Source organism: Erithacus rubecula, assembly GCF_903797595.1.
Source record: "Erithacus rubecula genome assembly, chromosome: 26".
NCBI lineage: Eukaryota > Metazoa > Chordata > Aves > Passeriformes > Muscicapidae > Erithacus > Erithacus rubecula.
Genome location: NC_136678.1, coordinates 3,388,612 through 3,415,491, shown reverse-complemented (window position 1 = coordinate 3,415,491; position 26,880 = coordinate 3,388,612). Strand labels below are relative to the sequence as shown.

General features: G+C 57.6%; 1 protein-coding gene across 3 annotated transcripts in view; it reads right to left on the bottom strand.

The window, feature by feature from the left end:
- Window positions 1–26,515, bottom strand: part of GRM4 (glutamate metabotropic receptor 4) — a 36,525-nt gene extending 10,010 nt beyond the window's left edge. Inside the window, exons 1-8 of one of the 3 annotated variants that reach the window (XM_079327257.1) lie at window positions 26,391–26,515; window positions 19,584–20,353; window positions 13,428–13,644; window positions 7,309–7,444; window positions 5,115–5,269; window positions 4,547–4,687; window positions 927–1,127; window positions 71–207 (exon numbers count right to left, since the gene is read on the bottom strand). In XM_079327257.1, the coding sequence (XP_079183383.1) occupies window positions 71–207; window positions 927–1,127; window positions 4,547–4,687; window positions 5,115–5,269; window positions 7,309–7,444; window positions 13,428–13,644; window positions 19,584–20,102 (1,506 nt within the window). In that variant the 5' untranslated portion in view covers window positions 20,103–20,353; window positions 26,391–26,515. Of the gene's footprint in view, window positions 1–70; window positions 208–926; window positions 1,128–4,546; window positions 4,688–5,114; window positions 5,270–7,308; window positions 7,445–13,427; window positions 13,645–19,583; window positions 20,354–21,283; window positions 21,666–25,444; window positions 25,551–26,390 lie in introns of those variants that run through there. The other 2 variants (XM_079327256.1, XM_079327258.1) reach the window with 2 other exon arrangements.
- Window positions 26,516–26,880: the final 365 nt, after the last annotated feature.

Genomic DNA, 26,880 nt, shown 5'->3' with positions numbered 1-26,880 from the left:
CATGGGCTCCCAGACTCTGTGTAGTGAGAAGAAAAACCTGCAGGACCTTCCCCTTGGACCACACCCTTACCTTGAGGTACAGGTGGTCTGTCCACTGCCCAATGACTTTGTACTCGGGGGTGGAGTTCCTGATCTGGTACTGGTAGATGTCATAACGCCCTGGAGCATCTCCATTCTCATTGAATGTCACAGGAGTCCCAGCAATGCCTGCAGGAAAGGGGGGGGTCAGCACCCACGGCACCCCCAGCAGCCCCCACCCTGCTGATGGACTCCAGGGGGGCTCTGGCTTGATGCTCCCCCCTCACTGCTTCTTTTAAGAAAGGGGCAAAAGCAGCTTTAGAAGTTAAATCAAGTGAATTCTGGAGATAAACACTAATGAAAGCGAGGAAGAGAAGAATCAAGCGAGAGGGGAAAATAAATAAAAGAGACACTGTGGAGGAGATCAGAGGGTGGAGATAAATAGAAATAATAAGGGGACCAGACAGAAAATGTTTATTAAGGAGAGAGGGCAGAGGAAAAGATGGGCTTCCAGATGAGATCTGAGGCAGACAAGGGCAGAGCAGCAGGAGACAGTGGGACCTGTGCCAGTTGGGAGGGAGGAGCTGGAAGGAGGAGAGGCTGGGCAGGACAGCAGGTGAGGGCAGGGTGAGGGCAGGGCAGGGTGAAGGCAGGACAGCAGGTGAAGGCAGGGTGAGAACAGGATTGCTGCCAGATTTACACTCCAAAGGCTCTCAGGAGATGTGGAAGCTCAGACTTCCTCACCTGCTGATCCTCTGCCCTCCCTCCACGCTGCACTCACGGTGCAGCAGCTGCCAAATGGCACCACAAAATAAACTGTGGGTGTTGCTTTGTGACCCACACTGGGGACAGCCAGGGCACAGCACACCTGAGGAGTTCACAGCACACCTGAGGAGCTCACAGCACACCTGAGAAGTTGACGTTTCGGATGTATTTGAGCAGCTCCACGCCATCCACCGGGTCCATGCGGGGGCACAGCCCCACCTTGCCAGGGCACAGGTTCTTGTGCATGTTGTGCAGGGCGTGTCCCATGGCGTAGACAGCGTCGATGACAAACTGCACCTTCCCCTCCTGCTCGTAGGAGGAGTCCTGGCCGATCCTCTCCCGGTCTGTGGGGACAGGGGAAGGGGGTTCCACCTCCTGTGCCCCAGCTGTCCCCCCCAGGATGTGTCTGCTGCAAACGAGCCCATCCTGGGCTGGAGGAACTGGAAATTCCAACCCCATTGCCAAACACATTCCTTGGGGAACATCCAGCTGACCTCCCCATCAGGTGGTTCTGAAAGTGTGGGTGCTGGCACCCTGCTGTGCTTCCAAAAGCCCTTGGGATGTCACATCCCTGTGCCATCCCTGAACTCCCAGATCCCCCAGCAGGACACAGGCTGGGCTGTGACCTACCCTCACCCCTGAGTGTTTCATTCCTCCTTCATCTCCTGGGAGTTTCCACCAGCTCAGGCTCTACCAGGGGTGCCAAGGACTGCCCAAGCAGCTTCCATCACTGCCTGCCTGTGCCTCACCCCATTGCCAAAGCCTCCTGTCACCCCACTCCGCTCGTCACCCTCCTGCCTTGCTGACCCCACAGCCTCCCCGGCTGGCAGGATCCTGCAAGGATCTGGCAATTACCAGTGACAGCTGCCTTCCCCCCTGTCATAAGCACCATTAATGGGACCACAGACATGTTTATCACTTAGCAGAAGACACCGATTAACGCAGCATTCTGTTAATTACAGCTAAGAGAGCATCTCCCAGGGGGCAGCGCCGCTATGGAGAGCCCCGGCCTCTGCCCCTCCATCCCTGCCCCGAGGCATGGCTGGGCATCCTGCCAGCTCTCCAAAGCCAAGGAGGGTTTGTCAGGGAGCCGAGGGCACCACCTCCCTCCTCTGGAGAGGCTGCACAGCCTAGAAAGCCACGCCAGGATGGCCAAAATTGACTGCAGCTCCACCAGGCAGGGACGCACCCTGCTGCCAGGTGGGGTTCAGAGGTGGGATTCACACCTGATCCCTTCCTTCCCTGCTGTGGGGGATGGGATGAAGCTCCAGTGAGAGGGAGCAGCACTGGAGGTCCCCATGCTGGGACCTGTGCCACCAACATGACACTAAAATGAATTGATAACAAACTGACCGACAGGAAAAGATGATATCGGGGAGGTGAATTCATAGCCCATCCTTCAAAGTTATAAAAACACTTTTGGAAGGTGGAGATTACTCATGCAAAGCCCTGCAGGTGATCCCTCCTTCCACATTATTGACAGGAGCCATTAATCTTCCCCCTCAACTTCAGGCCCTTCCCCATATTCATCTCCCAAGGCACAGACAGGCCACTCTGTCTTGTCAAGATAATTACCCATTAAAAGAGGAGCTGTAATAGACTGTCCAGGGGAGCTGAGCCCGTGGGGATGTCACAGCCCTGCCACCATCCACATCCACCCAGGGGACACACAGGACCAGGGCTGTTCCTTTACAGCTCCTCAGCTTCCCTCAGCCACCTCCATCCTGCTCACACCCCAAAATCCAACCCGCCACAACAGCACAGGCTGTGGAGGCTGGATTTGCATCCCCGTGCCAAGGCTGAGCAGTGCAGATAAGGAGACATCCCTGGGGCTGTCCATCTGTCTGTCAGCACCTTGCCCCAGCCCCAGCTGCTTTTTTCCAGACGGGAATTAGGCAGGTGCACAGAGGGGCAATGAGGAGCAGACAGCCGAGGCTTGTTCCCAACCTGGAGACAATAAATCTCTGCCAAGCTCCAATAGATGAGGGCCACAGAAGGGAAGTGACCTGCTGATTATAATAGCAGGGTCGTGCATCGTTCTACAGCGCTGGTAATTAATTTCCAAGAGCGTGACGAGGCTCGGCGGCCCCCTCGGAGGAGGGATGCAGCTCTTCCCCAGCGGAGGATGAGATGGGATTAGAATCAATTCCCAGCACACCCTGGTCCTGGCTTTTGGCAGGAGTTAATCAAAATTGCTCCCAGCACATCTGTGGGGAGCTGGGATAGAGAATCTCCAAATCTTGTGGGTGCTGGTGGCAGCACCCAGCATGGCTTGCTGTGTTTTTGGGCTGGGTGAGCCCAGCTGGGAGCAGGGACAGTCCCTCCACAAACATCTGATGGGTGCTGGGGTTGGTGTCAGGGGTAACACAGGCAGCACCACCAGGAATTCCATCAGCTCAACCCTCATCTTCCTCCAGCCCTCCCAGTCAGGAACAGGAGCCAGGTTCAGGGTGGAACCCTCTGGTTTGGTTTTTGGGGTGGAATAAACAAGCCAAGCTGGCGTTTCTTGGTCATGTTGGACTCTACCCAAACCTGAGGAAAACAGCCCCAAACTGGGCATTTGCATGAGCCCTGCAAGGCAGGAGCTCGTGGATCTGCAGGGGCAGGAGATTTGCTTCACCAGGCGTTAGTTCCCTGCTCTATCTGCCAAGCAATCACGCGGGAAATGGTTTATTTGCTGACAAATTCCCATGATTTAAAGACAGCTCCTAGGACATTTGCCACGTCGTAGTTTCAGCTGCTTCCACTGACACCTTAGCCCTGAAATATCACCTGTTTAAAAGCTACATCACAGTGGAGATGAGGAGATCAGCACTCCCAGGGCCTGCTCATGCATCTCCTGGTGCTCAGGGTTCTGTGGTGCTCTGGGGAAGGATGAGGAGCTCTTGGCTACCCAAAGCCATGGCCACTGGCCAGTTTTCTGGTGTGCCCTTGCTGCTTGTCCAGCTCTCACCCACTCAGATCATCAGCTGAGCATCTGGGGAATTCCTGCAAGGACAGGGATGTGGGAACACCATCCAAATCACCAGCTGAACATCTGGGGAACGCCTGCAAGGACAGGGATGTGGAAGCACCATCCCAATCACCAGCTGAATCTTTGGGGAATGCCTGCAAGGGCAGGGATGTGGGAGCACCATCTCACTCACCACCTGAACCTTTGGGGAATGCCTTCAAGGACAGGGATGTGGGAGCACCATCCAATCACCAGCTGAATCTTTGGGGAATGCCTGCAAGGACAGGGATGTGGGAGCACCATCTCACTCATCCTCAGTGGTGAAAACAGGGGGAAAATCACAACTTTCAGAATCGAACTTTGCAGGCACAGCCAGGTCCCTCTGTCTGACGGATGGCTTCAAAAGACATCCCTCCCAAGGGGACCAAGGGATGTGCCAATGTCCCCAAGTCCTGCCATGTCGCAGCCCGCGAGCCACGGCGCCGTCATCTGTCTTCAGCCGGTGCCAGGCAGGCAGTAAATCTCTCCCATCTCTCAGTAAACATGTCACCTCCCTGAGCCTCCAACCATCACCTGACAGCAGCGCTGTCAGCAAGACAGATCCCCGGCTGCCTTGTTTACTGCACTCGTCCCTAAAGCCTCTTTTGGCTGGAAATGACTCAAAATGCACAGTGGGGCTTGAGGAAAGGGTTGGGAATCTGGAATTGAGCTCTGACAGGATCCCCACCAAGCAAAGAGCTCTATGCTCACAGCCAGAACTGCACCCTCCATGAGCCCCCCACCCTCCCAGAGCAGCCCCCCAGCTCTTACTGGTGCATTTCTTGATGCTGCTGCCCTTCCTCAGCGCGTGCCGGCTCAGCTTGCAGTGGAAATTCTCCTCCCAGAACTCGGCAAACCAGATGTTCCGGCGGTTGTTGTCCAGGGTCCTGCTGGAGAAGTAGCGGTCGAAACCTGCCCAGGGAGAAAGTGGACAGAGGGGATAAATCCCAAGGATGGCACAGAGATGGATCACACATTCCCAAATTCCCCAGGCAGAGGGGAAGGGAGGTGTTGTGAGTGATGGGGATGCAGAGTGTGGTGGGATTGTGTCCAAAGTGCCACTTGGGCAGAGATGTGAGTGGAAAATCCACTCAGGGAAGATCCTCTGCACAGCAGAGACTTTATGGGACTTTGAGAGCAACAGGAAATGCCTTTCTAGGTACACTGGTGACAAAGAGAGAGTACAAGGCATGTGGAAAATGAGGAGATGATAGGTGGGGAAATCAACAGGTCTTTAAGATCCCTTCCAACCCAAACCATTCTGTGATGCCATGATGGTCTCACAGCCAAAACCTGCAGTTGAGGACAAGCTCAGGGGCCTATGGAGCACAGCCCATACCTCTGACTGAGACCCTCTTGGGCAGGATGGTGACAGAGCCCTCGGCCACCTCCTCCAGGTGCAGGACTGGGGCAATTTTGGAGCCCCAGCTGTCCGAGCCCATCCAGATGAAGTGCCCCGTCTGGTTCGCCCTCTTGGCCGCCTCCAGCACCCTTCTGTGGAAAGAAGCAACAGAGGCTGGGCCACCAAATCCTTGTCTGAGCCACCAAATCCTTGTCTGGCCCCAGGGATGTGGGGATGCTGGCACAGTGCTGGTGGCATCTCCTGCTCCAGGCACAACCCAGTGTACATGGACACAACAAAACCCAGTGGTGCCACTCAGCTCCCACACCCTCTGTCCTCCCAGCCTGGGCATACAGGCTGCTTCTCCTGCTTCATTTGCATATTTGCTGACTGGTAATTGAATTTCCCCTTAATTACCCAACATTAAGAATGGAAAAAAAAAAGAATCAGGTTATGCCGCAGCAGGCAGGGAAAGCAGCAGTGTGGAGAGCACGTGTTCCCAGCATGGCCAGCCCTGGGAGAGGATCAGCCAGTGCTGCCAGCACCCAGAATGGAGCTAAACTGGGCTCTCCTGGGCTCAACTGGGCTCTCCTGGGCTAAACTGGCAGCTGAGCAGCAGTTGGGAGCAGAGATGCCATCGGTCCTGCTGAGCATCCCTGCTGGTGCCAGACACTCAGACACGCCTGCACACTCCTCCAGTGCCAGCCAGGTCAGAAACTCGGTGGGAGGATGGGAATGGAGCGTTCCTGGATGTGACCCTCCAGGCTCTGTCCCCTTGGGGCTCCTGTGGGTCCCCAGCCGTGTGGGAGTGGGGCCCAGGGCAGCTCCATCTCTCTGTGCAGAGCTGAGGCAGGTTGTGACTCACCCCCCGAGTCAGAGCTGATCATTTCAAGTCCAGATGGTGTTTAAAATGTGAAATAAAGGAAAAAAGGCTCATAGAAATCCAGCAGAGAGTGCAGACGAGATGGGAAGAGGCAGGCCTGCAGTGGGAGCTGTGCAGGCTGCTCTGTGCTCATCCCAGGGCACTGGGATGTTCATGCCTGGGATCTGGGCACATCCCACCCTAGGACAGTCACAGCCCCTGCCCCACTCTGTGACAGCAGCACCTCCAGCTGCCCCTGGCCCCTGTGCAGGGCAGGATCTCCGCAGGACATTCCTGTAGGATCAGTGATTTACACCCAAACTGAGCCAGGCAAAAATTCCAGCTACAACCTTCCCATTTTGTCCTTCCCATCTCCCAGGCTCCACAATCCAGGATCATGGAGAACCCCACTCCTGGGCTAAAGGAGGCTGCAGAACCCCACTGCCCAGGGCTGCAATCCCATTTGGATGGATAAATTCCAGAGCCCTGATAACAGGAGCTGCCATTTATCCTGCAAGGTAAATCCCTTTTCCCTCTCACCCCCACTCGATGTCGGCTCCGCAGACATTTCTATTAAGGCAGGAAAAAAAGAAACTGGGAGAGTTTGCACATCTGATGTAAACTGATTTAAACTTGCAGTTTACCCACATTTACATAATGTTTGCTGATTAATAAATTAGACACTTAGGAAATCAGGGGTAGCTCCATGTGAATCATTCTGCTCCATAAACAACAGAGCTGCAGCCGCCGCTTCGCCTGCAGAGCAGCTCATCACCCTCAAGTGCAGCCACAGCCCCAGCTCTGCTGGGCACAAAGTGATGGGGAGGTCCCCAAAAAGTCCCTGAAAGGTCCCCAGGATCTGTTCCTCTGCCTCACTAGGGCTGGGGCTGCTCTGCAGAGCACAGTCAGTGCCTGGGTCCTGCCCTGGCCAGTTTGGAGCAGCCCCTGTGTGGTGTGAAGCAGCAGCTCATGATATCCAGGAATTCCAAAACTGATGGAAAGTGGGATTTCCCTTTGTTGGGCTCAGTGTGGCTGTGGTTGGATGGCAGCCACTTGCCAGGTGGCCACTCTGAGTGGGTCTCCACTGCAGACATTCCCTGCCATGCCATGCAGTGCATCCTCTCCCCACTGCAGACACATCCCAGTACAACCCAGTGCAACTCAGTGCATCCCAGTGTAAACCAGTGCAACTCAGTGCAGCCCAGTGCAACTCAGTGCAGCCCAGTGCACCCCAGTACATCCCAGTGCATCCCAGTACATCCCAGTGTGTCCCAGTGCATCCCAGTGTACCCCAGTGCATCCCTCCCAGCCAGGCAAGCCCCTCCCCACCTGATATCGTCCTCGTTGGCGAAGATGATGACAGCTCTGGCGTGGGAGGTCTCCAGCAGCCGGCGGATGATCTTGTCAAACTCGCCCGGTTTGGGCTCCCTGGGGATCTTCACGGACTGGGCCACGCAGACCCCACCTGTGGCACAGAGAGCCTGGCACTGGGACACCCCACGAGTCCCCATTGCCTGGGGATAGCCCCTCTCCCAGGGCTCCTCAGCCCAGACCTCCTGGCCACCACCCAGCCCCCTGGGACATGTCCCCCTCCCCTTACCCCTCCTCTCCCAGGTCACTGCCTTCACTCCTCTCTTCCCTCAGCTCAGCCCTTCTGCACCACATTCCCTCCCATCTGTATCTCTGCAGCTCCTCTCTGCCTCCCACCCACTCCTCTGGCACCTGTCACCTTCAGACACCACCACATCACACTCCAAATGTCCCCAGGACAGACACACAGTCCCATCCCAGATTTTCCAGCCAGTTTCAAGCACCAGCACCTCCTCAGCCCAGGATTTGCAGAGTTCTGCACACAGAATGGTCAAACCCTGGCAAAACCATCCCATGGGAAGGGCAGCCAGGACCTGCAGAGGGGTTTATTCCATCCCCATAGCACTGGCCAAGTTTCAGCCCAGCTTTCCAAGGAGCCGCTGCAAAAGCAGGTAATTAAAATTAAAAGAGACAATTGGAAGATCAATTGGAAGAGCCCCCACACTTCACTGCTGGGCTCCCAACCTCCAGCTCCAAAATGCCAGAGCCCTCCTGCTCCTGCATTTCTGCAGATGCCAATAAAGAGAGAGATGGGAGAGAAAATTAAACATTGTGGGACTTTCTGGATGCAATTGATGGTCCCAATTTGCATAGTAAATGACACGGCTGATGCCTCCTGCCACTAACAGATCACAGCTTAAGCAAAGGTCAGCATAATTAACACCCAGGGCTGGGAGAGACTCCCAGAGCACAGCCCTGGAGAGGAGCAGGACAGAACAGGGTAGGGACAGGCTCCAGGAGACTTCCCTCCCTACCTGGGGCTGCAGAAAAAATGGGAAAAACCCAAGAGCAGGGCAATGTGCTGGATGCTGAGCAGGCAGGGAGGGATGCAGGGATCAGGCACAGCATCACCACCCTGCCCTCACTGGCCAGGGCTTTCCAGGGGTGTTTTTAGGGGTTTGTTTTCCTGTGGTAAAAAATTGGGCTAATTTGCTGTTTGTTTCCCATATGGGGAGCCAGATGGATGGAGAGGAGGGAGTTGGATAAACAGACAGATCAGCCAGGCGAGGCGGGCAGCAGCCGGCAGCGCCAGCAGGGCAGGAATGTCCCAGCCTGGGGACACTCACCCTGGTCACCACCGAGCCCCCAGCCAGGCCAGGGTGTCACAGCACACTGCCAGGGGCCACCGTGCAGCTTAATTACAGTTTCCATGGCAATCAATGGAGAAAATCCAACAAAAACAGCAGTTTGCAAACACTGAGAGCTTTCCAAAAGCCCCGGCAGGGCCAGGCGGGAGCGCGCACACCCAGTGGCAGCTGGGGGCTGGCACGGGCACACACCTGAGTGCCACCAGGCACTGGAGCCAGGAAACAGCTCCCTGCACACGTGGCAGAGGAGATGGGCCCATAAATAACCAAGAAAAGAGGTTAAATCGATGGCAGCTCAGAAACGACCGTGATGTTACTCAGCTGCTCCGTTAAATCAAACTAACGAGGAGCACGGCTCCTCCAGGTGACAGCCTGCAGGGCCAGGGAGCCCCTGGTTCCCACAGCAGATGCTGGCAATGGTTTTGTCTTCTTAATTAATGAAAATATAATTGAGTAAGTCCAGGGTGTCAGGGGGGCAGGGGCTGTGTGCTTTGGGGAGCTGTGTCTCAAACCTGCATTATTCACACCCCCAGCAGCACAGGCGGACAGGATTTGCCAAGTGATGCTCCCACTGTCTTCACACAAAAATCCATTTAGTCAAAACACTCCTCTAAAGCCAGAAATCAAAGTGAGGAGGTGGCAGTGATGGGGAGGAGGCGACCACTCTCTCTGTTCCAGTAGGATGGCACAGCACTGCTCCCTGACTTGGGACAAGGTGTGACTCTGGGAGAAGGCAGCAGGTGAAGTGTGGGGACCCCTCTCCTCCTCCCCCAGCTTGGAAAAGGACCAAAGAGGAGCAGGAATACTGGGGATGAGGGGGAACATCCCACAGGCAGCTGCTGGAGCTGTTTGGGGCCAGACAGTGGGGGGATGCTCAGAGGAGATCCTGCACGTTTCATCACTGGTGGCACAGGATGCAGGGCACCCACAGCAAGGAACAGCCAGGAAAACCCAACCTGGAAAACCCAGCCTGAAACACCCAGCCTGAGCCCCCTTCCAGTGCCATCCTCAGGCTAGTAGCTGTATCCCCCCCATCCCTCTGGGGTCTCTCCTCCCCCAGCACTGCCACAGCCCCAGGGGCTCTCCCAGTGCCACCAGGGAAGCTCCTGTTGTCAAACACAGATCAGGGTTTAATCTCCACCATTACAGCTCGGTGGGAGCACAGCCACTCCAGCTTCCCCTCTTGATTGCTGCTGCTTAATTAGCTCCTGGCTTAGGGGGTTCTGCCAGGGTTCCTGCAGAGCCAGCCAAGCTGGCAGCAAGCAGGGACTGGGGAAGGGGCAAAGAAGACCCCGGCCTGGGACTCATTGTGTCACTTCAAAGCCTCGAGGAACTAACTGATTATAGGAGAAGCAATCAGGGACAGAGATCTGTGTGTGGTGAAACGCTGCAGTCAAACCTCCTGCCTCAAGAATTTGGGAGTGGCTTTTTGGGGGCGACCTCCTGGTGCAGCCACCGCGAGTAATGAACCCGGCTGGAACCAGAAAGAGACAGCCAGGGATGTCACATGGGGCTGAGCAAACACATCACAAATATACATCAGGCTCTCAACTAAAAATAAGGAAAACTTAGTGAAGGATGAAACAATGGAGGGGACGAAAACGGCAGCAAAATTGATCCAGGTACACAAATCAGGAATCCTGTGTTGGGCTGGGAATATTCCTGTTTGCACAGACACAAGGTGTGGCACACACCAGCTCTGTTTGACAAATATCCACCCCAGGCCTTCTCCCCAAGAGCTTGGAGACAGCAGAGACCTCAAGGACACCAGAGGATGCTAGGTGGGTCTGTCTGACCACCAAAATGATGCCACAGGTCAGGGGTGTTGGGAAATGATGGACAGAGGGGCTGGAGGTTGGGACAGCAGGGACACCTCCTTCAGTGGAAATCCAACTGACAGCCACTGCAGTGCAGGATGCTCTGGGGGGTAGGATGGATTTGGGGAGCAGAATACACTTAAAACGCTTAAAAATGGCTGAAGAAAACGCATCCTTTGCAGACTGAACATCTCTGCAATGCTAAAAACCAAACAGCAGCACTCCAGCAAATAAGGACTCTCCAAGCCACCAGTGCAGCCACCAGCAACCTCCAGGGGCCAAGAGCATCATCGCCAGAGCGACTGCAAATATGGATAAAGATAAAAAGATAAATGAATAAAGATGTAACAGCCACCCAGGTCAGTCTGTCGTGGTAGCCCAGGGTCAGCCCCAGCTGCAAGAATAACCCCTCTCCAGGGCCAGTTTCCTCCCTGCATCGCTGTCGGAGGTCGCTTTGTGCCTCAAGCAGAACCGTTTTCCACTGCGCTGCGAAGCTTCAACGTGAGGCTCTGCTAAAAATTGAAACTGAAGGTCAAGTTGATAATGCATCAGAAAGCAAACAGCTTGAGTGCGAGCTGCTAACGACAGCAATGAGCATTATTGCCTGATGGAAATAAAACCCGACTCTGAAGGCTCAGGCTTGGCATGAGAAATGAAGCGGAGCGCTGTGGGGAGGAGAGCGGGAGCTGCTCGCCGTGAGCCGGGTGGGTGAGGAGCCCTTGGGGGCTGGGGATGGGACTGAGACTGTTCCTGCCTGTTCCCCCAGCATAAACACCCCCACAGGGGATCTTCCAGCCAGCCAGCCCCTGGCACAGGCCAGATCCTCGCTCAGCTCACAGCCCTGTCTGTCCCTCTGATGGGCTGGAGGCGCCTGGAAGCAGTGACAAATCTGCAGGATCCTTCAGGCTGCTGGAGAAATGCAACTGAGAGCCAGGAATATCCCACATCCTTCACCCTTTCCCAATGAATCTGTGCTTGTGGCAAGGTGTTTGATGCCAGCAGAGACCTTTGCTCAGGGGAAGACAGAGAGGTGAAGTGGGCAGAGCATGGCTCTTTCTCCAGCCTGGCATTGCCACCACAGGTGGAAGGGCTGGGGGGGGGGGGGGGTTAAATAAATAAAATAAAGGAAAAAAAATTGAAAAGCGTGGTTTTGATCCAGCCTCACCATTAGTGATGACTGTGGCTCTACTTCCATGGGCAAAGCAGTGTGGGTGACACCCCACACTCGCTCCCAAGGGAGATGCTCCAGGGAGCAGCTCAGAGTCCACCCAGGGCCCCACACAGACAGTTCCCAAAAATCTCCATCCTGCAGCATGTCACGGACACAGCGTCACCACTGGCACCACACGGACTGCCCTCACACTGCAGGCACCGTGGAAATCTGCTTTTTGATAACTAAATTATCACTAATGCACAAAATCACCGGGTTATGTGGATACCCAAATTACAGGAGTGCCACAGCCCTGGATTCACACGGGGCTGCTTTGGCTCCATGTGTGCTCCTTCACTCTGCAATTAGACTGTCAGATCACTAACATCTGGTTAGAGGAGCTCCTGGTAACCACAGGTATCTCCAAGAAAAACAGCTCAAGCCACAGCAGGACCACCAGTCACAACCACCACTCCTTACTGGTGCTTAGTGCAGGAGGAGCGTGGGTTTGAATCGTGCCTGTCGTGATCCCAGGGGGATGCACCCATGGATGGGGCAGCAGAGCATCCCCCAGCCCCTCCCCAAAACTGCCAGGCACTGTTACACACACCCAGCACAGCCCCTTTGCAGCTCCACACCCCCCTGCAGCCACCACTCAGAGCATCCCCACGCGCTGCTCCTTGCCAAGCCACAGCCCCGTGAAAAATATTCTGCTTTTCGAGTGAAAATCCTGAAGAGCAGCTCCCAAGCTGGATCCCCAGATGGGTTTCTCTGCATACTAAAAGCACAGCCAGCTCCTGTGCCAGGGCACACGCACGAGAGATGGAATTAAGGCTGTTCCTATTTATAGGGCTTTGATTAGGAGCTCATCACCTCCAAGTTTTTATTCCCTTTATCCATTTATAAGGCCATAACACAGTTTGACTGGCTCCAGATAGGTTGGTGTCCCACCGACTTTGCCAGAACCTAATGTGCCATTCAGACACACTTAAGCCTGTAATAAGCAGCAGCCTGCACCCTGCAGGGGTTTAACTGTCTCCAGAAACACCCTTTAGCTCCTGTCCCACCCTGTGCTGGGGGGCTGAGGTGATGCCAGAGCCAGGAGTGACCCCAGTGCTGTGCCAGCCCCTCCGTGGGGTCCTGGAGCAGCTCTGAGTTTGTGGCAGCAGCACCCACAGCACAATTCCCAGGGCTCCTCACCCATCCTGGGGTTGATTCTGGGTCCCCACAAGCTCCTGTGCTGCTCCCAAGGCTGCTAATCCCCCCTAAGCATCCCAGAGCTCCCATCAGCAAAATGCTTTCTGCTTCCAGACAAATCCTCCCAAAGAGTTTTGCTGAGCATGGACTTTCTGCCTGTCCAAAGCCCATAGACAAATTAAAGCACCTGCCCTGGGGATAATTCCACTAAAATTGGGTGCAGCTCGTGGTGGTGCCAGCTTGATTTTCTATTAAAACCTGGGAGTATTTGTAAAAGTCTTGTCTCCTGGAAGGCGCCGTGGCTCAGAGAGGGAGGGGTGAGACCAGCTCTGTGGAGCAGGGAATGGGATCTTGAGATGCTTCCCCAAAGCATCCTGCCCTGCAGAGTGAAGGCAGCCAGGACTGCTGGTCCCAAAACTTGCTGGAAAACTTGGATCTTTGTTCAGGCAACCCCAAATCCCACACTGCACCCCCAAACCACACCATCCATCACCCCACTCACCCCAAGGAATCCAACCAGACACTTCCCTCCACCCCAAGGAATCCAACCAAACACTTCCCTCCACCCCATCCTTTTCACCTCCTTTCTCAGAAAAATCCACTCACCATCCTCCCTGGACTTCTGGATGAAGGCCTCCACCCCACTTTCACCATAGCTGCCCTCTGAGGCCAAGGTGGAGACATAATTCCACTTGAGGGCTTTGACAATGTCCACCATGGCCTGGGCCTGGTAGGTGTCCGAGGGGACGACGCGCGAGAAGAAGTCGTAGCGGCTGTTGTCACTCAGGTCGGGTGCTGTGGAGGCATAGCTGATCTGGGGGATCTGGGATGGAGAAAGGAAAGGCACACAATCAGGGCAAGGAGGGGATGGTCTCCACCCCACAGATATGTTCATGTTCCTAAAGCTCTGCTCTGGGGGACAGGGAGGTGGGAAGTGAGGATGAGCACGGGGTAAGGGGAGTATGTGCCACTTATCCAGGGGATGTTGGGGTTTGGGGATCACCTGCAGGTCAGGACACCAAAAATGGTTTCTGCAGAGGGAAACTAAAGAAAAAACCATAATTCTGTCCTGGTCAGCACTGCCAGGGTCTCCCCTTGGCTTCCTCCCCAGGAAGGACAGATCCAACCCATCCTGCCCCCCCTCCCCAGCCCTAAATAAGCCCCTTAAATTAACCAGAGCCCTGCACCCTCTCCTGGCACATTGGAATGATTTAGCACCACAGGATCAGGCAATGTTTAACACTTACACAGCACTTTCCATCTCCAAAATGCACCACACATTCTCATTTATCTTAAAGATGGAAAAGGCTTATTAAATTATCAAGCCCAGGTTCTCCCCAGCAGCTGTGGGAATCTGAATTGGTGTAATAAGCCCCAGCCACCTCGCTGGGAGCCCAGCTGGGAGCTACATCCCAGGGATGAGATGTGCACCAGGAACACCCCACAGACCCTCCTGGGTGTCCCAACCCTCCTGGCCCCACTCCACCCTCCTCCAGTCCTGCATCTCCAGCTCCTCCTTTGTTTCCCTGTGATTTCCCCTCTCCCACTCCTGCCTCTGTCTATTAAATGTGATTCTGGTGTTATAAACCCACAACAGCACCTGAATGCTAAAAGGGCCCTGGAAAGGAGCAGCCACCCTCCTACCTGCCTGCAAAACAGGAGATGAAAAAAGGGAGAGATGGAGCAGGAGTGGGAGAGGGAGAGGAAGGAATCTTTATCAAGGCACAAACAGGATTACTCCCCGTGACAATTTGCTTTGTGCTCCGTTCTGAGGGGCTCTGATCTGCTCGTTGGGGATCTCTGGCTGCAGCCTGGTGCATGAGGCTCCATTAAAATTCTGCTCAGCAGGTGAGGCACTGGCCTGGCAATCGCTCATCCCGGGGGGAGCAGGGGGGCTGCTCCCAGCACAGCCCCTGCTCTTCCCTGCCAAACCTGCAGGATGGCCACAGCTCAGGAAGGAGGCACAGGCAGCAGTGCCCATGTCAAAGGCAATTTGGGAGCAGGGATGATCCCAAAATGATTTTCCCCCTGCCAAGAGTTTTGGTTCAACCCCTTCCGCAGGGCACTGGCGAGTTCCCAGCTATTCCCCATGTCACCACCATCCCATCCAAGCTCCAGCATCTTGGGATTAAACCCTGCCCTGCACATCCTGCTCCAGCCTCAGCTGGAATAACAAAGCCCAGAAAATACCTGTTGATCCTCAGGCTATGGACTGGAAGCTGTATTTTAATAAACAAAAGGAAAAGGGTTTTTTTGTCTCGCTCCTCTGCCTTGGATGAAAGTGAAAATAAAATACCAGTTCCCAAATGACCATTTCATAGATTTCTTCTGCCTTTTCCCCCCTCTGCCTTTTTGATAGCCCAACTCCTGGCACCAGCTATTTTCTCAGATAAAAGACAAAAGTCCTTTTAGGTACATAAAAGCAAAATGCAGGCAGGGAATTCAAGGTTCTTAGAAAGAAAGATGAAGTGGGAAGAGGGAGCTGGAAACCTCTCTCAGTTGCAAAGTTGGGCACTGGTGGTCTCTTGTCTGGCTCATCTCCAGCCTGGGACAAACACTGTGTTGAGGAAATTGCAACAGAAATTAGTAGCTCTCCTGCACCCAAAGAGTTTCTTGTCCCACTAAAAGTGTAAAGTGATCCCAGGGCAGGGGGTAAAACCTTTCTTGTTTTGTTTTGAATCAAAAACCATCACCCAGAAGCATCCAAGCCTAGAGAAATGTCCCATGGGGTAAGAGAGAGGTGGGAGGTGGGGTTGGGGGTATCATCCTGCTCCCCCTGGGTCCATGGACTGGTGTGGCTGACTTCAGATGGGAAAGCTGCATTTGGTACCTGCCATCATCACCCATCACCAACGTGCCTCAGCAGCTGCTGTGGTGTTTTCTCCACCAGCAGGAGACAGAATCCCCCCAGATTGGGAAGAATTAGGCAAAGGTGGAGATTTCAGCACATCCCAGCACAGGCTGAAACCACTGATGTCAACATGAGGCTGAGCAGGAAAGGAAAGAAGAACCAAAAACCAACCAAAAACCAACCAAAAACCCCAAAACCACTGCAGAGCCAGAGCTGGGCACACTGGTCAGGAGCACCCCATGAACAGGGGCTCCTGCACCAACCCCCAGTGCCAGAAACAGGGTCAGGAGCAGCTAATTCCCTCCCCATAATTATTAATTTCACGCATATCTTATGCAAACCCCTGGTTCGCCGACAAGATGGAATTGATTTAATTAGAATTTCCATCATCGAGCCATTTGGATGGCAGCTTTTAATTAGGGAGAGCGTTAAGCACCGCAGGGGCTGGAGCAGCAAGCAGGGCTGCTCAGAACTCAGAGCTGGGATGGAAGGAGCAGCAGTCCCATCCTTGGGCACGGGGTCAGGCCCAGGATCCTGCCCTCAGCATCTCCCTGGAGAGGGAAAAAGAAGAGATAAAACTCCAGGAAGCACAGCAGGTGCACAGAATGCTGTCCCTGATCTCTGCCATCACCTGTGCCATCCCACTCCTCAACCAGCTGTGCCCAGGGACCCCTCACAGCTCAGGGCAGCCCAGGGGAGCCAGGCAGCCTCGATTTGTTTCAATAAGTGAAGAGCAAAGAATTGAAGTGGCAGCAGAGGGAGATTAATCAGAGCATCCCCAGCCAGCCGCCACCTTCCTGCTCAGTGAAGGTGATTTACCTGCTGAGGGGGGAAGCGTGTCCTCAATCACTCCAGCCCACTGCCCCCACAGCCTTGGGGTACCCCAGCGTGAGCCAGGGGGGCTCAGTACTGACAGGAGGGGGCTCAGCACTGCCATGGGGGGTTCAGAACTGACAGGGGGGGTTAGCACTGACGGGGGGGCTCAGCATGGACAGGAGGGGCTCAGCACTGACAGGGGGGGATTCAGAACTGCCATGGAGGGCTCAGCACTGCCATGAGGGGCTCAGAACTCACATAAGGAGTTCAGCACTGCCAGAGGGGGGTTCAGAACTGCCAGGGGAGCTCAGCACGGCCATGGGGACTCAGCACTGCCATGGGGGGGCTCAGCACTGGCTGGGGAGCTCAGAACTGCCAGGGGGGCTCAGCACTGCCATGAGGGGGGTCTCAGAACCCAGGGCTGCCCCAGCTCTGCCCCTGCCAGCCCCAGGCCAGCACAGCCTCGTGCACCTGCAGGTGCGGCTGCAGCGCCGTCCCCAGGTGAATTATTCATGTTGTACAACAGCCCTGTGCTGCAGAGAGCAGCTGCCACTGAGGAAACACCTCAAAGTGCCTGGCACGTGTCAAACCCAGCCTCTGGCTGCTCACCCCACCTTGGCACAGCTCTTTTTGGGTGGGGACAAAAAAAAACCACACCTCAGACCCCAGAGCAGCTTTTAGGGGATCCCATTTGCAGGAGGGATCCTGGTTTCCTTGGCACCATCAGCACTGTGGTGGGTAGAGCTGGGGCTGGAGAGGCAGCAGCAAGGGGTGGGAAGCAGCTGGAAGGTGCCAGAGCTCTCTGGCAGTGACGCCACAGAGATGCTATCACACGGGTTTGGGGAAAGGATTTTCTGCAGGCAGAGAGATGAGGAGTGATGAAAGCAGCTTGGACAGAGGATGCCGCATCTGCAAGTTGTTCCACTGATGTACAGCTTTAATTAGGAGGCGGCAGCTAACGAAGGACCCGTTATTTATTTATGTAGTGCAGGAGCAACAAAAGCCCTGGCAGGGAGGAGCAAGGCTGGCCTGGCAGGGAGGGCTGGGGGCTGTGCAGGGGATGGAGCACAGGAAGGTGTGTGGGATGGTACAAGGGGATCACAGCAGGGTGAGCATCATTTTGAGGCAGGAACAGCCACCTGCAGTGCACTCATGGTGACAGGAGAGAAGGGGGAAAATGGGGGGGCTGCTGTGCCCCGCTCCCAGCCAGGGATCTGCAGGACTTGTGCAGACTCCTCACCTTGCTGGACTCTAATTCATTCCATGCTGCTTGCTGGATATGCTGGAGCTCTCCCAGATGTTCTGGAGTCTTTCCAGATGTGCTGAGAACCACTTGAGCACTCCAGAAACCAGAGGGCACTTGGAACACCCCACAGGAAGGGTCCCCTGCCCCAGGTCCCAGCACTTTCCACCAGTGTCACCGTGCTGGGGCAGCAGCGAGGGGGACAGGAGTGACACAGCAGAGGCAGTGCCGTGCCCCAGGGAATGGGCAGAGGCAGCTGCCTGTGCCTGAGGCAGTCAGTGCTTTGCTGAACCTCGGAGCAGAGTCACCCACGCTTAAAGGTCAGCGGCGGTGTGAAATGGAAGTGCCTTATTCTCATTTTAAGCATGTCCCTGCCATAAAAGCAGTGTTTGAATAACAAAGAGCAGCAGAAGCACTCGGGTGGGAAAAGCCTCCAAAACCCCCAAACCCTCAGTCCCCGCCTGCTGCAGGAATGGCTGTGCCCAGATGGGTGGGATGGGATTCCCAATCCCATGGGAACAGTGTTCCTGTGCTGGGAACACTGAGGAGGCCACCAACCCCCACACTGCGATTCACTGCTGTCCAGGAAATGCTGAGATTTTCCTTATTCTCCTCTCCCAAAGGATTTTGAGGTCTTCATCCTCTATCTGTTTATCCCCCTCCATTTGCATTTCTTCTCTGCCCTGTTGGGCTGGGATCAGCTCTGGATTAAAACTTCTGAGGCTCTGGATGCACCAACAGCAGCACCAGTGCCTGGCTGCTCAGCTGGACCAGGGCTGACCAAGGACTAAAACTGGAGGAGAAGGGTGAGGGGAAAAAAGAAAAAACCTAGAAAGACTTCACATGTCTCTCACTATCCTGACTGTCACTCTCCTGCCTCCTTCCACACTGCCAGCATCCCTCCTCCTCTCCAGAGCAAGTATTCAGTCTTTTTTGTCTTGGCAAATAGCTTTTAAGTTCCTCCCACTCCCTCTAATTTATATTATTTTAATTATTGAATAGCCCTCACACTCGTCGCCTGGAACATTAACACATTTTTTAAAAAAAGGGACCCAGAAAAATCAAACTCCATCAGCGATCTGGTTTTTCTGTCTTTGCTAACAGCTTCCAGCCCTCCCAGGAGGGGACCCAGCTCTCAGCACGCTGGGCTGGCAAAGGAAGAGGAGGGGGAAGAGAGAGGGGGAAACAGCACCAATCCTGCAGAACACAGGGGGTTTCAGGGTGCTGGGAGAAGGCCAAGATGGGATGGGGTCCCCATTGCCACTGGGGATGCAGAATATTTACATTTCTCCCTCATTTCTGCAGAGGAACCCTTGTTCACACACTCTGCAGTCCAGGGATGTGGTTGTGGATAAATAAATGTACAGCAAGAAGGAGAGGAATTATCAACTCCTCAGCATTCCTGTGGCTGGCACAGAGCAGGAGGGAGAGCCCTGGGGCTGGTGGCACAGCACAAGTGTCCCCAGCCTGGCTGATGTCCCCAGGCTGGAGAAGAGCTGTGCCCTGCCATTGGCCATCGAGGCCTCCAGCCACCCTGGCTCAGGTGGGATTTACATTTTGGGCATCCCCCAGAACCACCCTCAGCCCTCCTCCCATCCAGCCCCCATCACGGGGTGGGAGCACCAGCACCACAAAGCCGGAGGAGATGAGACAGAAATCCTGCTCCGAGTGTCGTCACTGCAGGGGGATGGAGGAAAAGATCCCCAGGGACCTGGGGGAGGCAGGAGAAGCATTTTAACAACACCAGCTCTGCCTCCCCCCAGCTGCGGAGGATGAAACTGATGGAGAAACACCACCAAAGCACCTGCAGCGGGGTTTGCCGACGGTTTCTCTCCACCTGGCCCAGCCCTACCTTGAAGAGCCGCAGGATGTTGGCCACCATGATGGACACGGAGCTGCCCGAGGCGCCGATGACGCCGACCACCCTCTCGGGCTTGGTGATGATGGGGGGCCCCCCGCTGACACAGCGCACCTCGGTGCTGTCCTTCTCGATCAGCGCCTGCACGAAGGTCAGCGACTGCTCCAGCGCGTGCGTGTCCCGCGAGCACGTGTCCAGGATGCGCGCGCCCAGCGTGATGTTGGGCAGCAGCTCGGGGTCGTTGTTGATGCGGTCCAGGGCGAACAGCATGGCCTCCAGGCGGTGGATGCCCTTCTCCTTCTTCAGCTCCCCGCAGGCTCTGCCCTCGGCGCCGCGGCCGTGCACGGGGAAGAGCCCCCCGAGCGTGATGTCGCCGTCGATGCGGATGGAGTTCATGTGCGGGTAGCCCTGGCCTTTGGGCTTGGCGGCACCCCCGGGCGCCCACCCCCAGCTGCAGGCACTCAGGAGGAGGCAGAAGGACAAACGCTCCATGCAAAAGTGAGCCCCGCTCATCGCCGAGGCCGTGCTGGGGCAGAGCTGGGGCCGGGAAGGCGGCGCTCAGGGAGCCGGGTCGGGCCGGGAGGGCGGCATGGCTCCGCTGGGATCCCGCTCGGCACCGTCAGCGGCGCCCCACGGGGCTGCCGGCCCCCGGGGGGCAGAGGGAGGTCGGGATGCAGGAGGGTGCCGGGCTCTGCATGGCTACACCAGGGAGGAGAGGCAGAGACACGAGCCTGCATAAAGCTTCGGGTGATTCCTCCGGAGACCTTAAGGACAGAGGAAAAGGGGAGAGAGAAAATTAGGCAGGAGCAGGAAGATGACATTGGCTATTCCGGCTTTCATCAGGGAGTTGGGGGAAATTATTGCAAAAAATAGATTTGGGATTCACTGGGTCTTTGATTCACGCCTGGGGTTTTGGTTTAGCCCAAACTGCATCCAGGCAGAGGGGCTGGTCAGGCCACGGGGACACTGTGCCCCGCAGAGCAGGACAGGACAGCTCAGAGGGGGCCCTGAGACCCTGTCCCAACCTGTCCCTTCCTAAGGGAACTGCAGGGGTGGGACAAATCCCAAGACACTGCTCAGAGTGGGGCAAACCTTACACACACCCCAACCCTGGTCCCTGCCTAAAACACCTCTGCTTTTTCCCAACAGGTTTTTTAGTCACCTTCCTCAAGCCCACTTGTCTTCAGCCCCACAAGCTGAGATCTGCATCCTCAGCTAGAGCCAGGCACTGCCAAAACCCGAGTCACAACCCAAAGCACTGCACTCCCGCTGCTCTCCCTTCAAGCCACTGATTCCAGAACCAGCAGCTGCTTCCGTTATCGACAGCTTCCAGCAGCAGATATCGACAGCACCTGAGCTGCCCCCGGCCCAGCACACAGCCCCTGCCTCAGTTTCCCCCCGAGGCAGGTTCCCCCTCCCGCCCATCCCCGCCGCCTCCCGGCAGCCGCTGATGGATGCTGAGGGCAGCGCATGATTAATGCAGGCACCAAAAGCAGCGCGGAGCCGAGCAGGGAAATGCATTCCCCAGGCAGGACGGGCAGCAACAGTGAGACCGAGGAAACAGCTTAAATTAATCTCAGCTCAAGCCCAGAGCCGGCACCCAAGCCCACGGCAGCCGGACAGAACCTCACCGGCCCTGAGGGTGCTCCCGCTCCGCTGCCATCCCAGCCAGGAGGACCCTGGCTTCAACTCACCTCCATAAATTATGCACCTCCCCGCTCGCCGCAGCGCTTGAAGGCCCATCTCCAAAGCGATTCTGACAGCCGGGGCTTTTAAGGAACCAGAATTACTCGGTGCCCAGCTCTGTGCTTCCAAAGGCAGGAGGTTGGGAATGCTGCAGCAAAACCCCCGCCCCAGCCTGCCAGGAGAGCCCCTTGGGGATTAGGGACAGGGATCAGCCTCTGCACGGTCCTGTCCCCTCTGCAAGGACCACCCCACGCATCACCAGTGGGCACGGAGCAGGGGAATGCGGCTCCTGGCACGGCCGGGGAGCGGGTCAGGCTCTGCCCGTGCCGGGGAGGAGGAGGAGGATGGGGGGATGAAGGGAGGCTCAGACACCACAGCCGCCCTCACAGCCCCGCACCAGCCAAAAGCAGGTCACCTCTCCCACCCTCATCCCTGGAGCTGCAACATTTCTGCCCATCAAAGGTGGGATGCTCACACCATGGACCCGCTCCCAGGAAAACCCTCAGAGCCCACGGCAGCTCCCGCTGAGCTGGCAGTGCCCCCAGAGCCCACTGCCTTTCCCTTTCTTCTTTTAAGCTTTTTCCCTCTCTGTTCTCTCCCCTTTGTGGCTCCTTTGATCATATAATCTGAACGAACTGAAGGTAAAAATATCACGGCAGGCAAGAAGAAAGCACAAATAATGGGGAGAGGAGGAGGGAACCGGTTCAGAACCCTCACGGATTCATTGGGGGAGATGGAGCTGGAGTTGCCCGATAAGCCCCTGCTGCAAACGGCCCAGGAAAGGGTGACAGATGAGCACCCCCGTCCCCTCCACCTGCCCCCAGCAACCCCTCAGCCACACAAGTCACTCCTTCCACACAGCCCAGACCTTGCATCCACCATGCCTGAGCCTCCCCAAAGCAGCTGCTCCACCAGGGGCACATCTGGAGGGAGATGCACATCTGGAAGACACCTGCCTACAGCAGGTGCTCGTGGAGCAAAGAATTCCCTTATCCACATGCTCTGGGCAGCAAGGGACCACAGCTGCCCTCCTGCTCCACCTGCACGGCTCCACAGATGCACCCCAAGAGTGGGGATAACAGGGTGGATCATCGTCATCAGTGTGGTGCTTACCCCAGCCCCGAAGAAAGGAGCAATTCTGCTTTCTGCCCCTTGCACCAGCACAGCCTCGGTGGGCACGGAGCCTCCTCACCGCCCTCATCCCGGCTGTGCCGCAGCCCCATCGAGATCTGGGAGGTGGCACAAGCACCAACCAAATCGAGATCTCCAGAGCTCGGGTCCTGCCCTGCCCGAGCCAGGCTGGGCTGGGCAGCCCAGGGCAGAGGGAGCCGCTGCTGCCCCGGGACAGCAGAGCCCTGCGGGTCCCGGCGCCCCGGACACGGGGCCGGGCAGCACGGTGGCATCCTGCCCCCCTCTAGCGGTGGCCATCGGGCTACCGGCACCGCCAGCCACGGAGGGCCCTGGAAGGAACAGGAGAGGGCTCAGCAGGGCAGGCGAGCCCCCCTTGGGGCGACCTGGTCTAGGGGAAGGTGTCCCTGCTCATTTCAAGGGCTGGAACTGCAGCAGCGTTAAGGTCCTTTCCAACCCGAACCATTCTGTGATTCCATGAATCAAAGTGATTAAAAACTCCCCCGCATCACAGAGATCTGCTGCAAAACCCTCTCCAGTGCCCGGAGGAGCAGCCAGCCACCCCAGGCATCACCTCTGTGGCTCCTTCCCACAGCTCCTCCTGCACGTCCCCACAAGCACTGCCCGGCCTGAGCAGTGGTGGGACACTCCGGACAGACCCCACTCCCCAGAGCTCTGCCTGCAGCACATCCATCATCTCCCAGTTCAGAGCCAGGACGTTTTCTGGGGCTCCTTAAACCCAGCAGAAGCTGAGCTGGTTACACGGCCCAGGAAATGCAGCAATTATCAGCCAAGAGCACCCAGCACTCACCTGCACATCCCCATCCCCAGCTGCCAAGGAAAGCTCCACCAGCACCCGAGACTCCAGTCCAACCCTGGCACTGGGAGGGCTGTGCCAGTTTAAGTCACACTGGCTCCTACCAGCTCCACAGCATCTTTTTGAAAATCAAGGCTATTTCTTTCCCCACCTGCTCTTCCTCCAGCAAGCAGGGCCAGCCAGCAGGCAGCACAATATCCCAATTAGTGTACACTCACTCTTCCCGCTCACAAGCAGCTACAGGGTACTTTGCTTGGCTCCTGGTCGTTTTAATTGCAAAAACTCCATGAAGTAGAGCAGAATTGAGATGTCGACAGAAGGAGGGGATGCCAGGTTAAGTTCTTTCCCGACAGGCAAAACCTTAAGTATTCAGGTCCAGTACCCCAGCGTTCGCTTGGGAGAACCAAGGCCACGGCTCAGCAGGCAGCCGTGAGCAGAGACCCCGGATTGTGCCATCCAAACCCCCCCAGTGAGCTCCAAAACACAGCCCCTGCCCCCACAACCCCTCGATCAATGCATAAACCAACACCACGATGCTCAAACGAGCCCAAGCCCATCACCAAAGTGTCCTCTCCACAGCCAGGTCCTGCCAGTACCCGGCTCAGAGCCCCACGGTGGGGAAAAGCTGGGTACAACCATCCACCTCCGTGCTCCAGAGCATCTCCTGAAGGATGCTGAAGTCCAAACAAAAGTGCAGATGAGGGTGCAGATGAGATCCAGGGAATATTTATCACACCATATTTATATATGCCCTTAACTGCAGCAAGCCCTCTCCTTCCGCCTCCCTCCCGCTGCCAAGCAGGTCAGGGCTAATCCCTCACTTTGAAGGATGGGATGGCGCGGCAGGGGGGGAAGGTGAGCAGGATCCAGCCCCGGAGCAAGCGGAGAAAGAACAGCGGCTCACCTTGCGGGCAGGCGGCGCGGGGTCTCCGCCGGCAGCCGGCGCGGAGCTCCAGCGGGAGCGGCTGCAAGGGAGGGATGGAGCCGCCGCTCGTCCCCGCTCCTGCCACGTGCAGCACAATCCCGCAATTAATTTTTTATCGCCATCTGCAATTTGGGACGGTGCTGGCTCCGAGCGAGAGCGCGGCCTGACCTCCCGTGCCCGGCAGTGCCCGCGGCGGTGCGCGGTGTCCCCGCTCCCCATCACACCTACGCCCCGACACTGCGGTCTGGCAGAGCCAGCCCCTGCCCACACCCCCCCGGCGGTGACTCCAGAGCTCCCCATCCTGAGCCAGGCTCGGTGCGGGGCCATCCAGGGAACTGCAGGGAGGAAAATCCTCCCTGAGACGCAGCGCCCGGGAGAAAGAGCCGGTGCCCGCAGCGGACGCGAAGCCGGGGAGGGCGGCGGGCGCGGGTTCACGTATGTTATAATTAGGACCTGCCACTTCTTGAAGCCGTTGCCTTTCTGGGAAGAGCTGGAAGGGGGTGGCTGAGCTGACAAATCCATCCTCCTCCTGCCTGATGCCAAAGTTGAAGCACGTGATGCTCTTTTTTGGGGTGCCGTTAGGCTCCTCCGCAGGGCAATGCTGGCCCCTGGCATGCGGGGCCAGGCCACGGCTCCACTCGAGCTTGGGTTCCCACGGGAAAATCGCCTTGAGGCTGCTCCGACACGCCGGGGTGCAGCTCAGCACCCCTTACCCAGAGCCCGATGCTGTCCTCAGAAGGGCTTTGCCTGTAGCCCCCCAGCCTGGGGCAGCTGGAGCCACCACTGCCCCCATGGGGACCCTCTGCCATCATAGAGAGGGACGTCCCTCACCAGGGCCCCCAGCACTGCCCCTCCAGCTCGCCCGGGCTGGCCAACATCAGGTGGGATCTCGGCACATCCCACCGGACCGAGCCTCCCGGCGCAGAGCTGGCAGGTCACAGGGAAAAGGGTCTTGTCCCAGCTGTCCCCCCACCACAGCCTTGCCCAGCACATCCCCCGGCGCTTCCCCCTCTGCCTGGTGCGGATAAACGCTGCTTACAGGGCGCAGAGGCAGCGAAGGAAACGAGCTTTTTCTTTTGGCAGTTCTCGTGGTGTTTTCCCGAGCTCCTCGCTGCATTCAACAGATCAGCTCCGCTCCTTCCCTTCATCCTTCCGTCCCTCCCCGAGCCGTGCCCGGGGCACACGGCCACTGCCGGTGGCTCCTGAGGTGACCGCCAGCCCTGCCTGGTGCCACCCCCGCCGAGCCCCGAGCCACAGGTCACCTGCAGCGCGATGGCGATGGCAAAGGCAGTGACTCACCCGCAGCCTCTCCGTCGCAGCCGCCGCCGAAGGCAGCGGGCATCCCCCAGCGCCGGAGCAGCCCACGGAAAATCACCCGGCTGGCAGAGCACGGCAAACTCATCACACCGAGGGGAGGAGGAGGAGGAGGAGGGCTGGCGGGGCTGCACCCCGGCAGGCAGTGGGAGAGTTCTCCGGTTTTTTCTCACGGCTGCCAACTTCCCCAGCGGCTCCCGACGCCTCGGATCCGCTCGCCCGGAGAGCGCCAAGGAGCGGGAGAACGCTCCGGAGAGGAAACCGAGCCCGTGCTGGAGCGCGGCTCTGCCTGGTCCAGGGCTGCCTCCGAGGGGTGGCTCCGGCGCCAGGGAAGGGTCGTGTCCCCCACAGCCCCTCCGAGCTGGCAGGGGAAGCGCCTTCAGCCCTTCTCCGCTCTCCTGTCCCCCCTGCCCTGCCCTGCGGCGGCTCTGCGGCGAGGCGAGGGCAGCCCCCGCCGGCGGCTCGACCACGGTCACGGCCACCCGCCCCTGCCCGCCGACCCCTGCCAGCCCACTCCGGCCGGACGAGCCCCCCCGCTCCCCTCCCGGAGCCCTCGCCGGGCAGTGGGCAGCTCTGGGGACAAAGGTGGCAGCTTGGGGACCGGGGCAAGGGGTTCCCTCCGTGCCCCTCGCGGAGGGGAGCAGCGGGGCGAGGAGGGGACAGCGCTCCGCAGTCCCCAACAATGAATAAATAATGCGATGAGTGCGAGAGGGGGGGGGGAGAGCTGGGGGCTCCGGGCTGCAGCCCCCGCTGTCGCAGCCCCCCCAGCTCAAAAATAAGAAGGAAAGGCGGAAAATTCGCCGGAGCGTTGTGGAGGGGGGGGGAGCGGCGAGGCTGCAGGGAGGGGGAGCGGGGGGCACTCCGGCCCCGGGGGAAGGTGCGGGGGCACCGGGCGTCCCGGGGATGCTCCCCCCGCGCCGCCCGCACTTACCCGCGGGCAGTGCCAAGTTGGCGGCGCCGCTGGCCCCGTCTCCGCCCGGTGCCCGGTGCCGCGATCCGGCCCGGGGGCGCGGGCAGCCCGGGGGGGCCCTGCGGTGTGCGGCGGGGGCGGCCCCGGCCCCCCCCAGCCCCGGCCCGGCCCGGGAGCCGAGCGAGCCGCAGCCGGGCGGGACCCGCCGCGCTCCGCGCACCGCAGCCGCGGCGAGGAGGAGGAGGAGGAGGAAGAGGTGGAGAAGGGGGAGGAGGAGGGGGAAAAGGAGGAGGAGGAGAGCCGGGGCCGGGGAAGTTTTGCATGAAGAGGAGCTGGGAAGCCCGCCGCCGGCTTTGCCAGCCTCTTAAAGCACTAGCGCAGCGCGGGGACCCCCGCCCCGGCGGACCCCCGGCTCCTGGCCGAAGGGTCTCCCCGCCAGGCTGCTGAGGGTCTCCAGCTCCCTGCAGTGACAGCCATCCTCAAACTGCCTTTCCCAGGTGGGAACAGCTCC